This window comes from Panicum virgatum, chromosome 9K (genome assembly GCF_016808335.1).
Source record: "Panicum virgatum strain AP13 chromosome 9K, P.virgatum_v5, whole genome shotgun sequence".
In the NCBI taxonomy this organism is placed as follows: domain Eukaryota; kingdom Viridiplantae; phylum Streptophyta; class Magnoliopsida; order Poales; family Poaceae; genus Panicum; species Panicum virgatum.
This window is the reverse complement of record NC_053144.1, coordinates 62,393,433-62,410,997: the sequence shown is the minus strand read 5'-3', so window position 1 is coordinate 62,410,997 and position 17,565 is coordinate 62,393,433. Positions and strand designations below refer to the sequence as shown.

Genomic DNA, 17,565 nt, shown 5'->3' with positions numbered 1-17,565 from the left:
CTCAGCTATCAAAAAATATTTATAAACAGATTTTATTTAATAGTATAAAATAGTAAGATTTCTTTTGATGTGATAGGGACTTTTGAAAAAAATCCCGGAGCCAAACAAGCCCACGGCCCCAGGAAGAAGACGCCGAGAAGACGAAGCGATCGTAGATGTAGATGTAGTCATGTAGGCTAGCAGAGCAGAGGTGTACATGCGATGGGGCCCAGCAATGTGCTGCGTGAGCACTAAACCATGGGGCAGGACGCAGGAGCAGCGGTAGCTGTTGGTTGGTCGTTGGTCCGAATGGCCCCGGCTTTAATGCGGAATTCTGCGGCAAGGAGCCCAAAAACAAAGACAGCAGCCAGCCGCGGCGGCAAGCAAAGCGCGCCCCTGCCCTGTCCAAGCCAAGCGCGGCTTCTTCGCCGCGCCCGCAACATCCTGCCGTGTTTGACTAGCAAAGAAGCGATGAGGCGCTCCGCTCGCCGGCCAGCAAAGGAGTAGGAGTAGTAGCAAAAGCTTCTCCTTCGGTGGGGGATGCAGACCGCGGCGGCGGCGGCCGCGGCGGCGCTGCTGCTCCTCCTCCTGCCGTGGGTGCTTCTGCCGGCGCATGCGGCAGCCGCGGGCAACGGGAGCTGCGCGCGGAGCTGCGGGGGCTTGACGGTGCGGTACCCGTTCGGCTTCTCCCCCGGCTGCGAGATACAGCTCGTGTGCAACGACCAGGCCGCGAACGGCGCCGCGTGGCTCGGGGCGCGCGAGCTGGGCCTGCTCGTGAGCAACGTCACGGCGCGCGCCCTCGTCCTCACCCTGCCCCCGGACTGCTCCCGCCGGCTCGACGCCTCCGTCAAGGCGCTCTTCTCGGGCAACTACGCGCCCGGTCCCCAGAACACGCTCCTCGTGAGCTCGTGCAACCGCGCCGCGCGCCCCGGCAACTGCAGCGTCTCGCCCGCAACCTACCTCAACAGCTCGTCCCACTGCTTCCACGGCGCTAACGCCGAGAACTTCAGCTGCGTCTCGCCGCCGCTGCCGCCCAGAGGCAACCGTTTCTTCAACGAAACCAAGATACGGGCGCTCGGCTCGGAATGCACAGGACTGGTGTCGGCGGCGGCGAGCTACTGGGACGCGCCGGCGCCGGCGGTCCTGCTGGGCGTGATGGAACTGGAGTGGTGGATGGGCGGGCCGTGCAGATGCGCGCCCAATGCCAACTGCACCCCCATCACCACGCCGGCCGCTGGGCAGGGGTTCCGGTGCGAGTGCCGGGAGGGGTTCGAGGGCGACGGCTTCGCCGCCGGCACCGGCTGCCGGAGAGGTCAGTGTGCCGCGCTCTACTCAATTAATTGCTGTTTAATCAGTTCCCCGGTATCGTGCGTCGTCGCCTCGTCGGTTGAATTGGTCAGTCAAATTATGCGAGCTAGCGATGTTGTTAGAATGGTTGACTCCGCGCAATGCTGCATCCAGCTCGCGCACGGCACCAGAATGGCTTGGACCGTTGGCTCCGACATATAACTATCGTTGTCTCAGCAAACCACGTGCACTAGGCGGAGCTTCATTAGGGCCAAAGGGGCCCTGGATTTGCAAATTTTACACTAGACGAACAGTGATTTCGACACTGTTCATTACTGTAGCATAAGGGTGGCCCCTCATTCTCCGATTAAGCTCCGCCATTACCACAGGCACGGTTAATGAAACCACGAGAAGTTTTTTTTTTGAGTAATCGAACCACGAGAGATTCTGCCTCCCAACTTTTGTTGGGAAAATTGGCTGATGAACATTTCTGCATCCGTTCTAGTTGGTATATTTCTGAAAGGCCTACACTACTGTCGATGAACACTCATGCTGTTTCAATAATGTACTACTTCAAAAATGGCTGCTAAAAAAGATTATCATTGGTGGATTAGTGCACACCTGCAAGGGATGAAGGGATTTGGGGACTCTAGTATATCAGGGGGAAACCCGATGGTAAATGGCACAGGGTTGGATGGTTATCGAGAAAATTCCCTATATAGCATTGGATTAAAATTTGGTTCCTTATATAGCACTGAAAAAATATCGTGTAGCATGATTCCAGCCCATTGCTTCTGCCCATTACTTCAATCTCACACTTTGATTCAATGGTTTCAGTTTCAGCTCCCAAGTGTAATCCTTCAAAAAACCTAGCAGAAGGCTGTGGCAGGACGATCCAAATCGCCCTTCTTGTGGCAGGTAATATAAGTTGCTCATAAGAACTAGCTGAATAGCTGGTGATTCAAGATAATATCTCCGGTATACCTAAGCTTGTCTAAATGTGGTCGAATTGCTATTTACCATTGCAATGGTAGTTGCACGACACCATATCCACATATCAGAACTTTTTTCTTGTCTTTGAGAAAATGTAGCTCTTCACCTAGCTTCAGTCCCATACCAGGTCCTGTAGATCATTTTAGTGGAGGTGGTGCCATACAAGGAACCTTTTTGCATGCCCCCTGACCTGATGGACACTGTAACAATTCCTGAGCTCAAGTCAGTGCATATTAGTAGCAAACTTCACTGAAAAGTCCCAAGACTTCAGATTTCATGAGATATGGAGGTGGAGGCTCCTGTAATTAAACAACACATCCAACATTGAGAAAATTAGCTTCTTTTAGATACATATATATAGAGAATTATTCCCTCCGTCCCAAATTTTTAGTTGTTTTGTCTTTTTAGATACATCAATTTTACTATGCATTTAGTAGATACTCCCTCCGTTCCAAATTATAAGTCATTCCAAGAATCTTGGAGAGTCAAAGTTTTTCAAGTTTGACCATATTTATATGACAAGATAATAACATTTTTTTTGAGTAGGACAAGATAATAACATTTATGATAGCAATTAAGTATCATTAGATTCTTTGTTAGCTATATTTTTATAGTGCACATATTTGATGTCATAAATCTTTATATTTCTCTCTATAATTTTGGTCAAACTTTGAGATGGTTTGACTCTTCAAGATTCTTGGAATGACTTATAATTTGGAACGGATGGAGTATATATCATATCTAAGTGCATAGTAAAGTCGACGTATCTAAAAATTCAAAACGACTAATAGCTTGCATATATTTAGAACAGAATGAAAATAATGTCAAGCCCATGAGACATTCAGCCAGGCGGCCTGGCCTGTTGAGTACGAAATAGGTCATGGGCGTCACACTATTACAAAATTAGGCCTATTAGCTGCTTTGCTTGTGCAAAAGGCCCAAATTATCAGCAGGGCCATGAATGGCCTCTTTCTGTTAACCGTAAATCAGCCCAGGTTGAGCTGGGCCTCATTTTCCGACTACGAGCTGTCAGCAGCATTTTCACAACATCAGTATATCACAACACGAATCTTTTTTTTTTTGCAGGAATCGTGTTTGGTGCCCTTGTGACGGGCGTGACCTGCGTGGTGTACCAGCTGCTGAAGCGCCGGTCGGCGTCCATCCGGACGAAGCGGAGCACGAAGCGGCTCCTGTCCGAGGCCTCCTGCGCCGTGCCCCTGTACTCGTACCGCGAGATCGAGCGCGCCACCGACGGCTTCTCCGACGCCAAGCGCCTGGGCACGGGCGCCTACGGCACCGTGTACGCCGGGCGGCTCGGCGACAGCCGCCTCGTCGCCGTGAAGCGGATCCGGCAGCGCGACAACGCCGGGCTCGAGCGCGTCATGAACGAAGTGAAGCTGGTGTCGTGCGTGTGCCACTGCAACCTGGTCCGCCTCCTCGGCTGCTGCATCGAGCAGGGGCAGCAGATCCTGGTGTACGAGTTCATGCCCAACGGCACGCTGGCGCAGCACCTGCAGCGGGAGCGCGGCCCCGCCGCGGTGCCGTGGACGGTGCGCCTCCGCATCGCCGCCGAGACTGCCAAGGCCATCGCGTACCTGCACTCGGAGGTGGACCCGCCCATCTACCACCGCGACGTCAAGTCCAGCAACATCCTGCTCGACTACGAGTACAACTCCAAGGTCGCCGACTTCGGGCTGTCGCGGCTGGGCAAGGCGCCTCTGGGGGACTCCTCCCACATCTCCACGGCGCCGCAGGGCACGCCGGGGTACGTGGACCCGCAGTACCACCAGAACTTCCACCTCTCCGACCGGAGCGACGTCTACAGCTTCGGCGTCGTGCTCGTGGAGATCATCACTGCCATGAAGGCCGTCGACCTCACCCGGCCGCCCAGCGATGTGAACCTGGCGCAGCTCGCCGTGGACCGGATCGGCAGGGGCCGCGTGGACGACATCGTGGACCCGTGCCTGGACCCGCACCGGGACGCGTGGACGCTCTCCTCCATCCACAAGGTGGCCGAGCTGGCGTTCCGGTGCCTGGCGTTCCACAGCGAGATGAGGCCGTCCATGGCCGAGGTCGCCGACGAGCTGGACCAGATACAGCGCAGCGGGTGGGCGCCGTCGGCGGACGACGACGCCTACATGTCCACGTCGTCGTCGATCTGCTCGTCCGCGGCGTCGACGCGCGGCACGGACCGGTCGTCGTGGGGCGCCGGCAGGAGCCGGACGGACAGGGAGAGGGCCGCGCAAGAGGCGGCCAGGGGCGGCGTGGCGGAGTCTCCCGTGTCCGTGCAGGAGAGGTGGTTCAGCGACCGGAGCTCCCCTTCCTCCAACAGCTTGCTGGGCAGTCGCCCCCTGCACTGAACTGAACCACGACATTGCTCGATCTACTCCTGTATGTGTACTCAACACGTATCAGCTAACTAGTTTAGTTGCACAAAACATTGTGCATGATTAGTTGGGTGGGAACAGTGAGATCGAATTAGAGACGATTATATTAGTTCGGTTGCAACATTGAGATCGAAATTTCATAAAAAAAAATCATTGTGATTAGTTCCCTGGGTGGCATGCAGCAATGAGATCGAATCAGAGATGCTGCAATGTGATGGATGGCGGTCAGCATGTGGGCGAGGAGTACCAATACTCTGTTCCACTGGTGGCTGGTGCTGATTTGTTGCGAAAGAAAAATACTACTGGCTTCAACGTACCAAGTTGCAGGCGTTACTCTTCAGGACAGTATCACTTCTCGGGTTCTGCTACAACATCGTATACTTGCACTACATCTACATGGTTCTTGCTCAATTTGTGCTCAAGTTTTCAAGTTTTTCAAGTGGTCTCAGAAAGGTGGTTTTTCTGTCAAATCCACTTATGACAGCAGTGATGATAATGGTGACTCCTTCTCTAGAATCTGGAAAGCAAAGCTACCTTACAAGATTAAGATTTTCCTTTGGCTAATCGAACAAGGGGCAATTTTGACTAAAGATAACACGGTGAGAAGAAGATGGCCAGGGAACCCCTCTTGTTGCTTTTGTGACAATATGGAATCCATAAACCACTTGTTTTTCACCTGTCCTACAGCCAAAGTGGTTTGGAGTATTGTTGCTAAATCCATTGGTGCTATTAATATCCCCAATTCAGTTGCCCAGTTTTGGAACTGGTGTCGAAACTGGATCTCTACTAGCATTCAGATACATGCTTATGTTCTAGCTGCAATTTGCTGGTCCACTTGGAAAGCTAGAAACAATGCTTGTTTTAACAATAAGCTGATTCATCACCCGGCTGAAATTGTTTTCCATGCATGTACTTTCTTAACCTTTTGGGCAAGTTTACACAAGGAGGAGGTACAATCCCAGATCATGAAGGGTGTTGGGATTCTGATGTCACTGGCTTGTCAGATGCTGGCCACCCCGGGCCGTTCTACACCAAGACTGATCCTTCCACCGTCTGTGGATCAGAGACCAAGTGAAGATGAGGCACCTGGTGATGAAGACGACCGAAAAGACGCAAACAAGCTGGAAGAAAACGTGTAGCGTCTTCAATCCATCCTCTACTCCAGTACTTATGACGGGATGATGTTTTTTCCCCGGCCTTTAAGCTTCTAGACTTGTTAAAGTGTAATAACTAAGCATGTTTCGATCCGAGGCTCTGTATGGCTTTCTGGCTTGAATCAAGTTAGGAAAGTTATGCATGCTAAGGTTCCTTCGCTAGGTCCCTAGCCTCCCATCTCTCTCTCTCTCTCTCTCTCTCTCTCTCTCTCTCTCTCTCTCTCTCTCTCTCTCTCTCTCTCTCTCTCTCTCTCTCTCTCTCTCTCTCTCTATCTTGGTACTGTCTCGAACTTCTGTATTTCCATTGTGCACAATGGAAATGGGGTCTGCCTCGATTCAAAAAAAAAAAAAATTGACAACCCATTGGAGATAGATCGTTTTTAAGTGACCAAGTCTCTATCAACGTCGAACAGTAGAATGCCTTTTAGTCGCGCGCCTTGTTAGTAAATTCAATTCAATTTTCCGCGTCCACAAAAAGAAAAGGAAAATCCAAATTGCCACGTTGTTTGTTCACTACTTTTCCGTTGCCGCCTCGCAATCGAGAAGGGGTCCGTTTCTTCGCTGAATAAATAAATGCGCGTGCCAGCTATAGACGTGCGTACTCATTTCCTGGCGGCCCGATATACCAGTAGACTCCACAAAAATGTGTCCGTGTAGATCATGCATGTAACGCTTACGATACGAGCAAATCAAATCAAAGAACAATAATGGAGCGTACGCATCGCGCCGGGTGGTCCTGACGACTAGGGCAACTCTGCGCATTTTTTTTTTGACACAACCAGGAGGTAGAGCTTTATTGATCACAAGAACAGTACATCGTTTGATAAAAGATCAACAACAAAGCTAGGGGTGACGCTGCTCATTATTAAACAAATACATGGGACAAACTCAACAATCACAAAACAATATGAGCCATCGGTTCAAAACTCGAGTGATGATGACAGAAAAAAAAATAAAACAATCGTCGTGCCCCCATTTTAGAATGAGTAGGCGGTCCGAACGCCCAGCCTGCTCGCGGATTCAGATGGCCGGCTCAAAAGAGCGCAAAGAGCCCACGGATGCATTTGTCGCTTTTTGTCGTGTCCCTCTCTCTCCCTCTCCCCCCCCCCCCCCTCCCCTCTCTCTCTCAGCCCAACCAGAAGGAGCCCATGAGTTGGCAGCATTCTTTCTCTTTTGCTCATTTCCCCCGTCGTTGCTATCAATCGAGTGATTTTTTTTGGCGAACAACTATCAATTGAGTGATTGACTATGGTAATGGTATAGACTTCAATCTTAGAATTCATGCCCAAGGAAATATAACTATTTTAAACTATTTTCGTTTCATATATTAATTTATCAATTTTAGAAACTTGTTTAAAATTATGATACCTATTTCAATTGTCAAAAAAACGTACAATGCCTTTTATAAACCTACACTACATAGCACTTGTACAATTTTCAAACACCTAATGCAAGAAGCTGCAAACACATGTCAAAATGCATGAGTGGCTAGTGGCTACAAGTTACATCTTTATTCAGTGCCCATCACAATATAAAAAGGTACAAGAGTAAAATTGCACCTTAGGTCTCCGAACTTGTTTCGCAGTTTTATCTAGATCTCTAAAATCTCAAATCGTCTATATGGGTCCCTAAATCGTGTTAAGTGGTTCATCCGAGATCCCAAACACGTCACGCCAGCATCCGAAGCCGATGTGGCATACCACGTGGCGCCACGATGCCAAACATTTGCAAAAATACCCCTTAGTAATGTTATCTTATTGCATTTGCTCATCCCTGCATTTTCCTCCTATCCCCTCTCTCCCTCTCCGTCTCTCTCCAACGGCATGGCCGCCCTGCTCCTCCTACCCCACTACCCTCCGTCCGCCTCACCGCACTGGCCACCGCGATTTTCCGCCTCCTCCTCCTCGCCCTGAGCGCGGCACGCGCGGCATCATTCTTGGAGCGCAGTCGTGAGTCATGACCGTGATACAGAGATTGCACGGACGGTGACTGGATTGGTGTGAGGAAAAGAATTGGGAGGAGCCGGGGAGGTGATCAAGTGGAGTTACCTCCGGTTGGAGCGGCCGTACGTGGCACAGCTGTTGTGGCACCGCGGTGCGTGGGCCACGTACTGTTGCGCCGGGGGAATTCTGCCGTCGAGCAGAAACACCCGGCCGTCGTCGACCCCTCTCCGGCCACTCCAACCCCCAACCAAAAACACCCAAAGATAGCCCTCGTCTCACTTATGCTCGCCGGCATGATCTTGTCGCCGGCGGAGCCTCGCTGTCGCCGGAATCACATTGCCGCTGCCGGCCGGCCGTCGATGGCCACATTGTAATCTGGGTTTTAGTTCTAGGGTCATGAGTGCTAAAAACTAGGGGCGTGTTTGTAACGCGGAAAGGAAGGCTAGTTTTTTTTTTGTTTTTTTGTTTTTTTTGCAAATGTTTGCCACTGTAGTGCCACGTGACATGCTACATCGGCTTCGGCTTCGGATGCTCATGTGGCGCATTTGGGATCTCGGATAAACCATTTAATACAGTTTAGGGACTCAGATGGATGATTTGAAAATTTAGAGATTTAGGTGAAACAGCGGGATAAGTTTGAGGACCTGAAGTACAATTTACTCAAAATACAATATACATGCTCTCACATATTAGTACATCACACTTCTCTCCCTCGGGAGAGATTTGAAAAATGGATAGCACAAAGTCAAAACGGCAAAAACAGAGCGATGAAGAATTCGGAGATGGTGGTGCATGTAGGGGGACTCGGAGGCCGATCAAGTAGCAGCAACATCACGCGGCAGGCTTCATCTCCTGCTTGATGCCGCTACCACCTGGTTGAAACTTGTAAGCCTCGTTCCAGGCGTTCTTCATCTCCAAGCTCCACATGTCGGGATGATAGGTAAATAAAAGATCAATTTCGAGCCGGAAACTAATTTACTCGTGATAGATATCATAAGAGACCGGAAATCAATCCACTACTCGAGAGACGTGGAATCAATTCGAATTTTTTATTGTATCTATTATAAGTAAATTGATTTTTGATCCGGAAAAAAATTACCCTCTTATTATATCTATTATAAATTTCTTACTATATCTATCATTTTCGGCCCGGATTGAATCCGGTGTAACCGAAAAGGCCTGAAACGTTTTGGAGACCGGCACCTGGGCGGCTCGTGCGGAAGCGGAACCCGACGCCGATGCATGCCGCGTGGATGGACTGTGGATCGAACGGATCGCGCAGAGCGGCTCAATTCCAAGGCGAGCAACGCAACTAGTCCCTGGCGGCTCGGCTCAAGGCGCATCCTGTCCGGCTGGCCCTGCGTCACGGCCGCTTGCCCACTCCACGCCGCCGCCGCCGCCGCCTTCACGCTGCGCTGCCGGAGCAGACCAGCACGCCGCTGCTGCCGCCTCCTTCGTCATCTGCTGGTCTGCCCCCATGGTCTCTTTCTTCTTCGATGCTCACAAGGAAGGCCCGTCGTTGTTGATTGGGGAACTCATCATCCTCCAATCTCAGGTAGTCAGGTGCTCCGTTAGATGACTAGGGTCTGTCCTCTTTTGTTCAGATAGTTCCAAATTATAACTGGTTCAAATGTTGCCGTGTTGCAATTGCTAATTACACCTTTTGATCTGTACAGCTCAAGATCTCTTGGGCCTTTGTTATTTTCTTTGTGCGTCAGTTATTTTCTTCGTTTCTTGAGTTCTGTGGTTTTTTTTTTGTTCTGTGGTTGAAGCATCAACTCGGCAGTAGTGTAGCTGAGGCCTAGAATGTCGAAAATCATAGCATAAGGATGATTAACTAACAACATAATTCTTATCACATATCACCCGTTTTTCAATGTTGCCAACCCAACAAGAACAAGCATTCAGAAATTCAGATGTTGGAACCAAACATTCAGAAATTCAGATGGTCACCATAGGGAAGCAGACCTTCTCTGGCAACCGCATTCTAAGAGCGAGGTGGCGGCAGGACACGACCGCATGGAGGAGGAGGAGGAGGAGGAGGAGGAGTCAGCGACGGCGGCAGGACGCGGGCACGCGGCGGCACGGAGACCCACAGGCGGTGTCGGCATGGAGTGGGAGCCGAGCTAGGAGCCGCCTGGCAAAATAGCGCCTGCGAGCCAAGCCGCTGCGCCTGTGGGAACGCTTGTCACGAGCCCTCGTCGCGATCTGTCCGATGGCCGCAGCATCCACATGTCGCTTCGCGAGAGCAGGTCTGCACATCATCCAGTTTGCATACCGGATGCATGGAATTTTTTCCCAACACAGTCGCCGATTTTTTTAAAAAATGCAAATAATCATGACACTGCTAATAATAGTACTCCCTCCGTTCCAAATTATAAGACATTCCAATAATTTTGGAGAGTCAAAGTTTTTTATATTTGACCAAATTTATATAATAGAATAATAATATTTATTATACAAACTAAGTACCATTAGATTTCTTGTTAGTTATATTTTCATAGTACATCAATTTGATATCATAAATCTTTATATTTCTCTCTATAATCTTGGTCAAACTTGATATTGCTTTGACTCTTCAAGATTCTTAGGATATCTTATAATTTGGAACGGAGGAAGTAATATCTTATAAAGTAACTTAACACAGAAGCTATATAACTTAAGACCGATCAAAACCAAAGAGTAAAATGCACCGGTGGCCCCTGAACTTGGCAGGGGGTGTCATCTCGGTCCCCAAACTTCCAAAATGCACATCTAAATCCCTAAACTTGCTAATTGGTTCACGTGAGGTCCAAATCACTGTTCCACTTGTTAAACTGTCAGCGTGTGACGTTGATGAGGACCTGACATGTGGGGCCCACATGTTAGATCCACCTCCCTCCTCCTTCTCATGCTGTCACCCTCTCTTCTCCACCGCTCCTTCTCTTCTTGTGTCGTCGCCGACGCCGACCTCAGCTCATGGAGGAGCTCGACGCCCCAAATCGAGGGAGGAGAGGGGCGCCGGCCCGCGCGGGCCGCCGTCACTCCGCCTCGCCGCGCGCAGCTCCGCCCGCCCGCTGCCAGCACGCGGAGGGAGTAGCCGAGCAGGGGCTGCGGCCGCGCGCGAGCGGAGCGAGCAGGACCAGGGAACAGGGGCCACTTGCTCGCCGCCACCGCCGTCTGCCCACCCTGCCGCGCGTGACCGGAGGAGGGGCGCTGCTGGAGGAGGCGCCCGGCCGGAACAAGGGCTGCCGGTGGAGCGGAGCGAAGCAGGGGAGCGGAGCAGGATGCGACGGAGGGGCGTGGGGTGCCGAGGGGGCAGAGCAGAGCGGCGCTGCCGCGGAGGGCACACCGGCGAGAAACGAGGAGGAGCGACAGCCGGCGAGGAAAGAGGAGGAGGGGTGTCGCCGCGGCCAGTGAGGAAGGAGGAGGAGGGGATGCCCCCCTGCTTCCTCCCCCTGGGCGCCGCCCCTCCCCTGCTCCCTCTGTCGGAGGCCAGCGCAGGGCGCACGCCGGCGAGCAGCAGAGGGCGGAGCAGAGCGCGAGCAGGGTGGCCACCCACGCCGGATCCAGGAATGCGCGGCCCTCCCCTCCTCCCTCGGTGCGGTGGGCGAGCGCGGCACCGAGTCCCAGTGGCCATGGTCGGCGCGGCCCTCTCCTGCTCCCTCGGTCAGTGGCCCGCACGGTGGCCATGGCGTGTGCACGGCAGCGGGAGCGGCGGCGCGGCCGTGGGGCGCATGTCGTGCACGGGGCGGAGCAGCGCGGCATCACGGCGGAGCAGGGGCCCCACGGCCGGCGGCGGGCCTCGCGACGGAGAGGGGTCGGGAGGAAGGTAGAGGAAGGAGGGAGGTGGACCTGACATGTGGGCCCCACATGTCAGGTCCACGTCAACATCACACGCTGACGGTTTAACAAGTGGAACAGTAATTTAGACCTCAAGTGAACCAATTAGCAAGTTTAGGGACTCAGATGTGCATTTTGGAAGTTTGGGGACCGGGATGACACCCCCTGCCAAGTTCAGGGGCCGCCGGTGCCAAATATAGAGATATCATAAGACCGAGCTTAACACATCACTTAAGAGCAAATAACTTAAGACTGAATACAGACTAACATAGAGACATCTTAAGATGGATACTTGGATAATGACTCAAGGGCCTACATAGATCACTATACCCAACAAGTGCTTTGATTCAAAGATAGAAGTAAATTTGTGACCTATATATAGATCACTATACCCTGACGCCTGTTCAGACCTTGTTGGTAATGTCCTGCTCTTCAGCTTGAGCACCACCTCCGTCCTCCGCTGGGGCTCACCGCCCGATGTTGCCAGTATGGCAGTTGTACCATGAGAGGGGCACGACCTCGATTGCCACCACCTCCTCGTCGTGGCCCCAGCTTGGCCCCTCGCTGGCCCCTTCTGCCGACATGGCCCCTACTGCCGCCACGGCCGCCCGGCTCCTCGCTCTGGCCCCTGCCGCTGCCACGGCCACCCACCTCCTCGCCCTGGCCCCTGCCGCCCACACGGCCGCTGCGACCGCCTCTTTCGTGACGACCGCCCTCCTCTCTGCCACTTCCGCTACGGCCGCGACTGTTCTCGGGCTGTTCTGGAGCGTCCCACGAGAGCGGCGCCACCTCGATCGGCTCGTCCTCGTCCTTTCCCCCACCGAGACCGTCGTCGTCGTGGCCGCTTTGGCACCTCGTCGCAGCCGCCGAGGGCGCCGTCGTCGGGGCCGCTGCCATGGCCGCGATTGCTCCCAGGATGCTCTAGAAAGGCGAACGCGAGGGGCACCACGTCGATTGGCTCCTTGCCGTCGCCGTCGGCGTCGTGGTGGTGGTGGCGGCCGCCGTTGTATGCAGCTGGCCAGATGCCAGGCGGCCTTGTTGGGAATCGTGTAGGCTACGCTAGCATCACTACCGCATATACCCAAGATACTTGCGAGTAGAAGATCATAGATCGTTACCACTAGATGCGCAGCGCAGCGGAAGAAGTCGCGCGTCGATGTAGAGGAAGTAGTCGATCACGTCCCACGAACCGAGCTCCTCGTACTTGATTCCAGCAGCCGATCAGCGCAGCAGTCGCAGCAGCGCCTCCACGGAGTCCACACGTACGGGGATGAAACGCCGGGCGTCGGTGTGCTAGCACCGCACGCACGGCATGGGCGGCGGCCAAGAGAAAGAGGGAGGGGCGACGGCTAGGAGGTGGCGCGGCTCATCGGGTTCTCGCCCCCCTAGCCCCTCCCTCGTATATATAGGGCGTACTATTGGGCTTCTATCTCATAGGCCCATTAGTAACCCTAATCTCTCTTGGATCAATATCCTCTTGGGCCTTTAAACCATATTGTGATGATGGGCTCTTGGGCATATCACCAACAATCTCCCACTTGCACTAGAGACAATCATACAGGCAAGCTTTCCAACATTCCAAACCCCTTAAGTGTGTGACCCGTTAGGTTCATGTGTAGGTGGTCGTGATCGGAAATCATTTCCGAATCACAAGTCAATAGCGGCACCTAGTAGGGCATAGTGACTCACAAATACACATAAAGATCATATCGCCCGAACCTTAGATATACTCATACACCGATCCCTTTGCCACACGATACCAGTCAAGCTCAAAGCGAGATGCGTGCCACCTTTGTGATAGCTCGACCATTCTCTCGATCTAATAGTGGATTCTATTCATAACTAACCTTTAGTCATCATGATTAACTCTTTAATCACTTTGGCATGGCCATGCACTTTCAAATCCAACTATCTCGAGGGGCCCCAGAGATATCTCTCCTGTTATCTAGGAGGGGCAAATTCCATCTTGATCCGCTCACATCCCATTCCATGTTTCATGACACACCTGTAAGCTACTTTTGTAACTACCCAGTCACAGAGTAGCGTTTAGCAGCCCCAAGATGCACCACTACACACAGTGAGAAACAATGGCGATCTCAGGTCTAAGGATCCAGTAGGTATAACAATCAAGAACAACTGATGGCACATACAAAATAACAATCCCAATATTGTCTTGGAGTGGGTCAATCCAACACCATGTTCACCAACATGTGTCCACATCATTAATCCGATATCTCCATATCCATGATCCGTGAAACATGATCATCAATTAATGCATGTGCTAGTCTCATCGTCGTTGTTGTCCCACACAACGACATAAACTAGGGATAATTTAGAATCATATCTGTCGCAGGATTTCTAGGGTACCCACAGCCGGGTGGCGGAACGCACCCGCCTCTTCCCAGTGAGGGAGTTCTCGGGGGAGTACTAGGCAGTTGGGCTAATCTTGCACTGAGGCGAGCACGCAAGAACACCCGATCTAGAGTGGTTCGGGCCGCCGGAGCGTAATACCCTACATCCACTGGGAGAAGTATTGTTCTTGGTTGTGAATGAACCTATCCTCTGCCGGGTCTTAGCTTTCACCCAGTCTGAGGTTTTCTTCTAGCGGCGCCCCCCTTTTATAGACCAAGGGGGTGCGGATACACTGGACGTTGGAGCCCGGACAAGTGGGCCCAACGTGCTGTGCAGCATACTGCGCAGAGTACTCAAATGACTATAGTGGTTACGAATCTTTCCTCCGATATGCTTCCATGCGTTGCTGGCTCTCTGACGAAAGGAGGTCTTCTCTTGTCCCGTCAGCAAGGTGACCGTTGGGGGAACGTAGCTTGCGGCGTGACCTGCTGAGGCTATTATGTAGGCGTCATAATGGGTGGAGTCGAGCCGTCGTATCCATCTGTTATGGCAGACTGACAGGCGCGGCGTGGGCGGCGCCAGCGGTTCCACTATGCACCTTGGTAATACGCGATCAATAGTGCCCCTGGTCAAAGAATCGCCTCGGCTTCTACTGCATCAATGCGGGCGTCCACCTACCACAATAAATGCAGTGGTGGGTGAGGCTTAGTATAGAGACCAAGCGGCCTTGTACACGTGTCCGTGCTGGTAGACACGTGTCGGCTCCGGACCACCCCGAGGCAGGGCGTCGACTTCTTCCCTTAGCGAGGGGTCCGGTTACCATACAAGGGGTCCGGGACCCCATGAGGGGTCCGGGACTTCCGCGGGGGTCTGGACCCCTCGGGAGGTCCGGAGCCCCGGCTGTTCGGGCTGCCCGCCTCTTCCGCGACACGCGTCGTTCCCGGATCTTTCCCAGTCGTGAGGCAGGTCCAGAACCGTTGCCGAGAGATTAGGACTCCGGACCACAGGGGTCCGGCTGTTTGGACGTAGTCAAGGATAACTACAAGGCCCTTGCCTAGACACAGCAAGAAGGGGTACCCCAGTCCTAGGGTACCGACAATATCATTGTCAACAAAGAGTTTCACGAACAAGTCACATACTTGATAATCAATGTAAAAAATAATCATCCATGGAACAAATAACAATTATTTATCATTACATAAACATACTCATGACACAAAAATCTCCCACGCACACTAGAATCACTGATGTAAGTATCTAATACCCATAGATCTCATGTGCGCCTCATGCTTTGGTTGTGGGAGAGGCTTCGTCAACGGATCAGCAACGTTTGAATCCGTGTGCACCTTGCAAACCTTCACATCACCTCTCTCAACAAAGTTACGGATGAGGTGATACTTCCGCCGTATATGTCTAGACTTTTTAGTTGTTCTTGGCTCCTTTGCTAGTGCAACGGCACCACTATTGTCACAATAGAGGTCCACTGGACTGGACGCACTAGGAACAACACCCAAGTCAGAAACAAACTTTCTGATCCAAACAGCTTCTTTTGCAGCTTCGGAGGCTGCAATATACTCGGCCTCTGTCGTCGAATCAGCCACCGTATCTTGCTTGGAACTTTTCCAGCTCACTGCCCCACCATTGAGGCAGAAAACAAAACCGGATTGCGATTTGGAGTCATCTTTGTCTGTTTGAAAACTAGCATCGGTGTAACCCTTTAGAAGAAGCTCATCTTCGCCTCCAAATATTAGGAACATATCCTTAGTTCTTCTCAAATACTTAAGGATACTCTTTACAATTGTCCAGTGAGCTTCACCGAAATCTGACTGATACCTGCTCGTAACACTTAGAGCAAAGGAAACATCTGGGCGCGTGCAAAGCATAGCATACATGATCGACCCTATGGCTGAAGCATAAGGAATCGTACTCATCCTCTTTTGCTCATCAGGTGTCGTAGCACACTGACTCTTGCTTAGAGTAATGCCATGTGACATTGGCAAGAAACCTTTCTTGGAATCCTGCATATTGAACCGATTCAATATCTTGTCAATGTACGTGTCTTGGGTTAATCCAATTAGCCTTTTTGATCTATCTCTATAGATCCTAATACCCAGAATATAAGCCGCCTCTCCTAAATCCTTCATCGAAAAACTCTTTTTCAATGAGGTTTTAACGGCTTCAAGCATTGGAATATCATTTCCAATCAGTAATATGTCATCCACATATAGGACCAGAAACACAAGTGCGCTCCCACTAGCCTTTTTGTAAACACAAGGCTCATCTTCATTCTTGATGAAGCCAAACCCTTTGACTACTTCATCAAAACGAATATTCCAACTCCGAGATGCTTGCTTCAATCCATAGATGGACCTCTGAAGCTTACATATTTTCCCAGCATTTTTAGGATCGACAAAACCTTCCGGCTGTGTCATATACACATCCTCACTTAGATGTCCATTAAGGAAAGCGGTTTTGACATCCATTTGCCATATCTCATAGTCATAATATGGGGCAATTGCCAGGAGAATCCGAACAGACTTTAGCATTGCGACGGGCGAAAAGGTTTCCTCATAGTCAACACCTTGAATTTGTCGGAAACCTTTCGCCACCAATCGTGTCTTATAGATGTGAACATTTCCATCCATATCTAATGTTTTCTTAAAAATCCACTTACAGTCGACAGGTCTTACACTGTCAATTTGATCGACCAAGTTCCAAACTTGATTATCATGCATGGATTTTAACTCGGATTCCATGGCTTCAAGCCATTTGTCGGAGTCGGGTCCCATCATTGCTTCTTTGTAGGTCAAGGGCTCATCATTTTCCATCAATAATACGTGGCGCTCCTCCGTAATAAGGAGGTTGAGCTTGTCAGTAGCGCGACGTGCCCTTGTAGACCTTCGTGGGGCTGGTGCCTCAACTACGGGTTGTGCAACATCTTGCACATCCCGTGGATCTTCAGTGGGTGCTGAAACAGTTTCGGGTGTTTCCTGAATTTCTTCAAGTTGCACCTTGCTCCCACTAAATCCTTTTGAGAGAAACTACTTTTCTAAGAAAACACCATTGCGAGCGACAAACACTTTGCCTTCCGTCTTATTGTAAAAATAATATCCTTTGGTTTCCCTAGGATACCCCACAAAGAAGTATTTGTCTGACTTTGGAGTGAGCTTATCTGACATCAAACGTTTGACATAAGCCTCACATCCCCAAACTTTGAGAAAAGATAATCCGGGACGTTTCCCAGTCCATATCTCATATGGTGTCTTCTCAACAGACTTACTTGGAACCCTATTCAGTGTGAACGCAGCAGTTTCAAGAGCATAACCCCAAAATGACAATGGAAGATCAGCTTGTCTCATCATAGACCTAACCATGTCCAACAAGGTTCGGTTCCTCCGTTCGGATACCCCATTCCATTGAGGCGTTCCGGGCGTAGTTAGCTGCGGAATAATTCCACATTGTTTCAAATGATCACCAAATTCAAGGCTCAAATATTCTCCTCCACGATCAGATCGCAGAAATTTAATTGTCTTGCCTAATTGATTTTGTACTTCATTCTGAAATTCTTTGAACTTTTCAAACGATTCAGACTTGTGCCTCATTAAGTAGATATGACCATATCTACTAAAGTCATTAGTGAAAGTAATG

General features: G+C 51.1%; 1 protein-coding gene across 3 annotated transcripts; it reads left to right on the top strand.

Annotated features, from left to right (window-relative positions):
* Positions 1–243: 243 nt before the first annotated feature.
* LOC120646796 (wall-associated receptor kinase-like 14) lies at positions 244–5,321 on the top strand. Of its 3 annotated transcripts, XM_039923265.1 has the most exons (4): positions 252–1,291; positions 2,104–2,184; positions 3,346–4,650; positions 4,829–5,321. In XM_039923265.1, the coding sequence occupies exons 1-3, from the start codon at positions 520–522 to the stop codon at positions 4,617–4,619; spliced, it is 2,127 nt and encodes a 708-aa protein (XP_039779199.1). In that variant the 5' UTR covers positions 252–519; the 3' UTR covers positions 4,620–4,650; positions 4,829–5,321. The 3 variants fall into 3 exon arrangements, with proteins under 3 accessions (XP_039779200.1, XP_039779199.1, XP_039779198.1); XM_039923264.1 differs by lacking the exon at positions 4,829–5,321 and having other exon boundaries at positions 253–1,291; positions 3,346–4,808; XM_039923266.1 differs by lacking the exons at positions 2,104–2,184; positions 4,829–5,321 and having other exon boundaries at positions 244–1,291; positions 3,346–4,808.
* Positions 5,322–17,565: the final 12,244 nt, after the last annotated feature.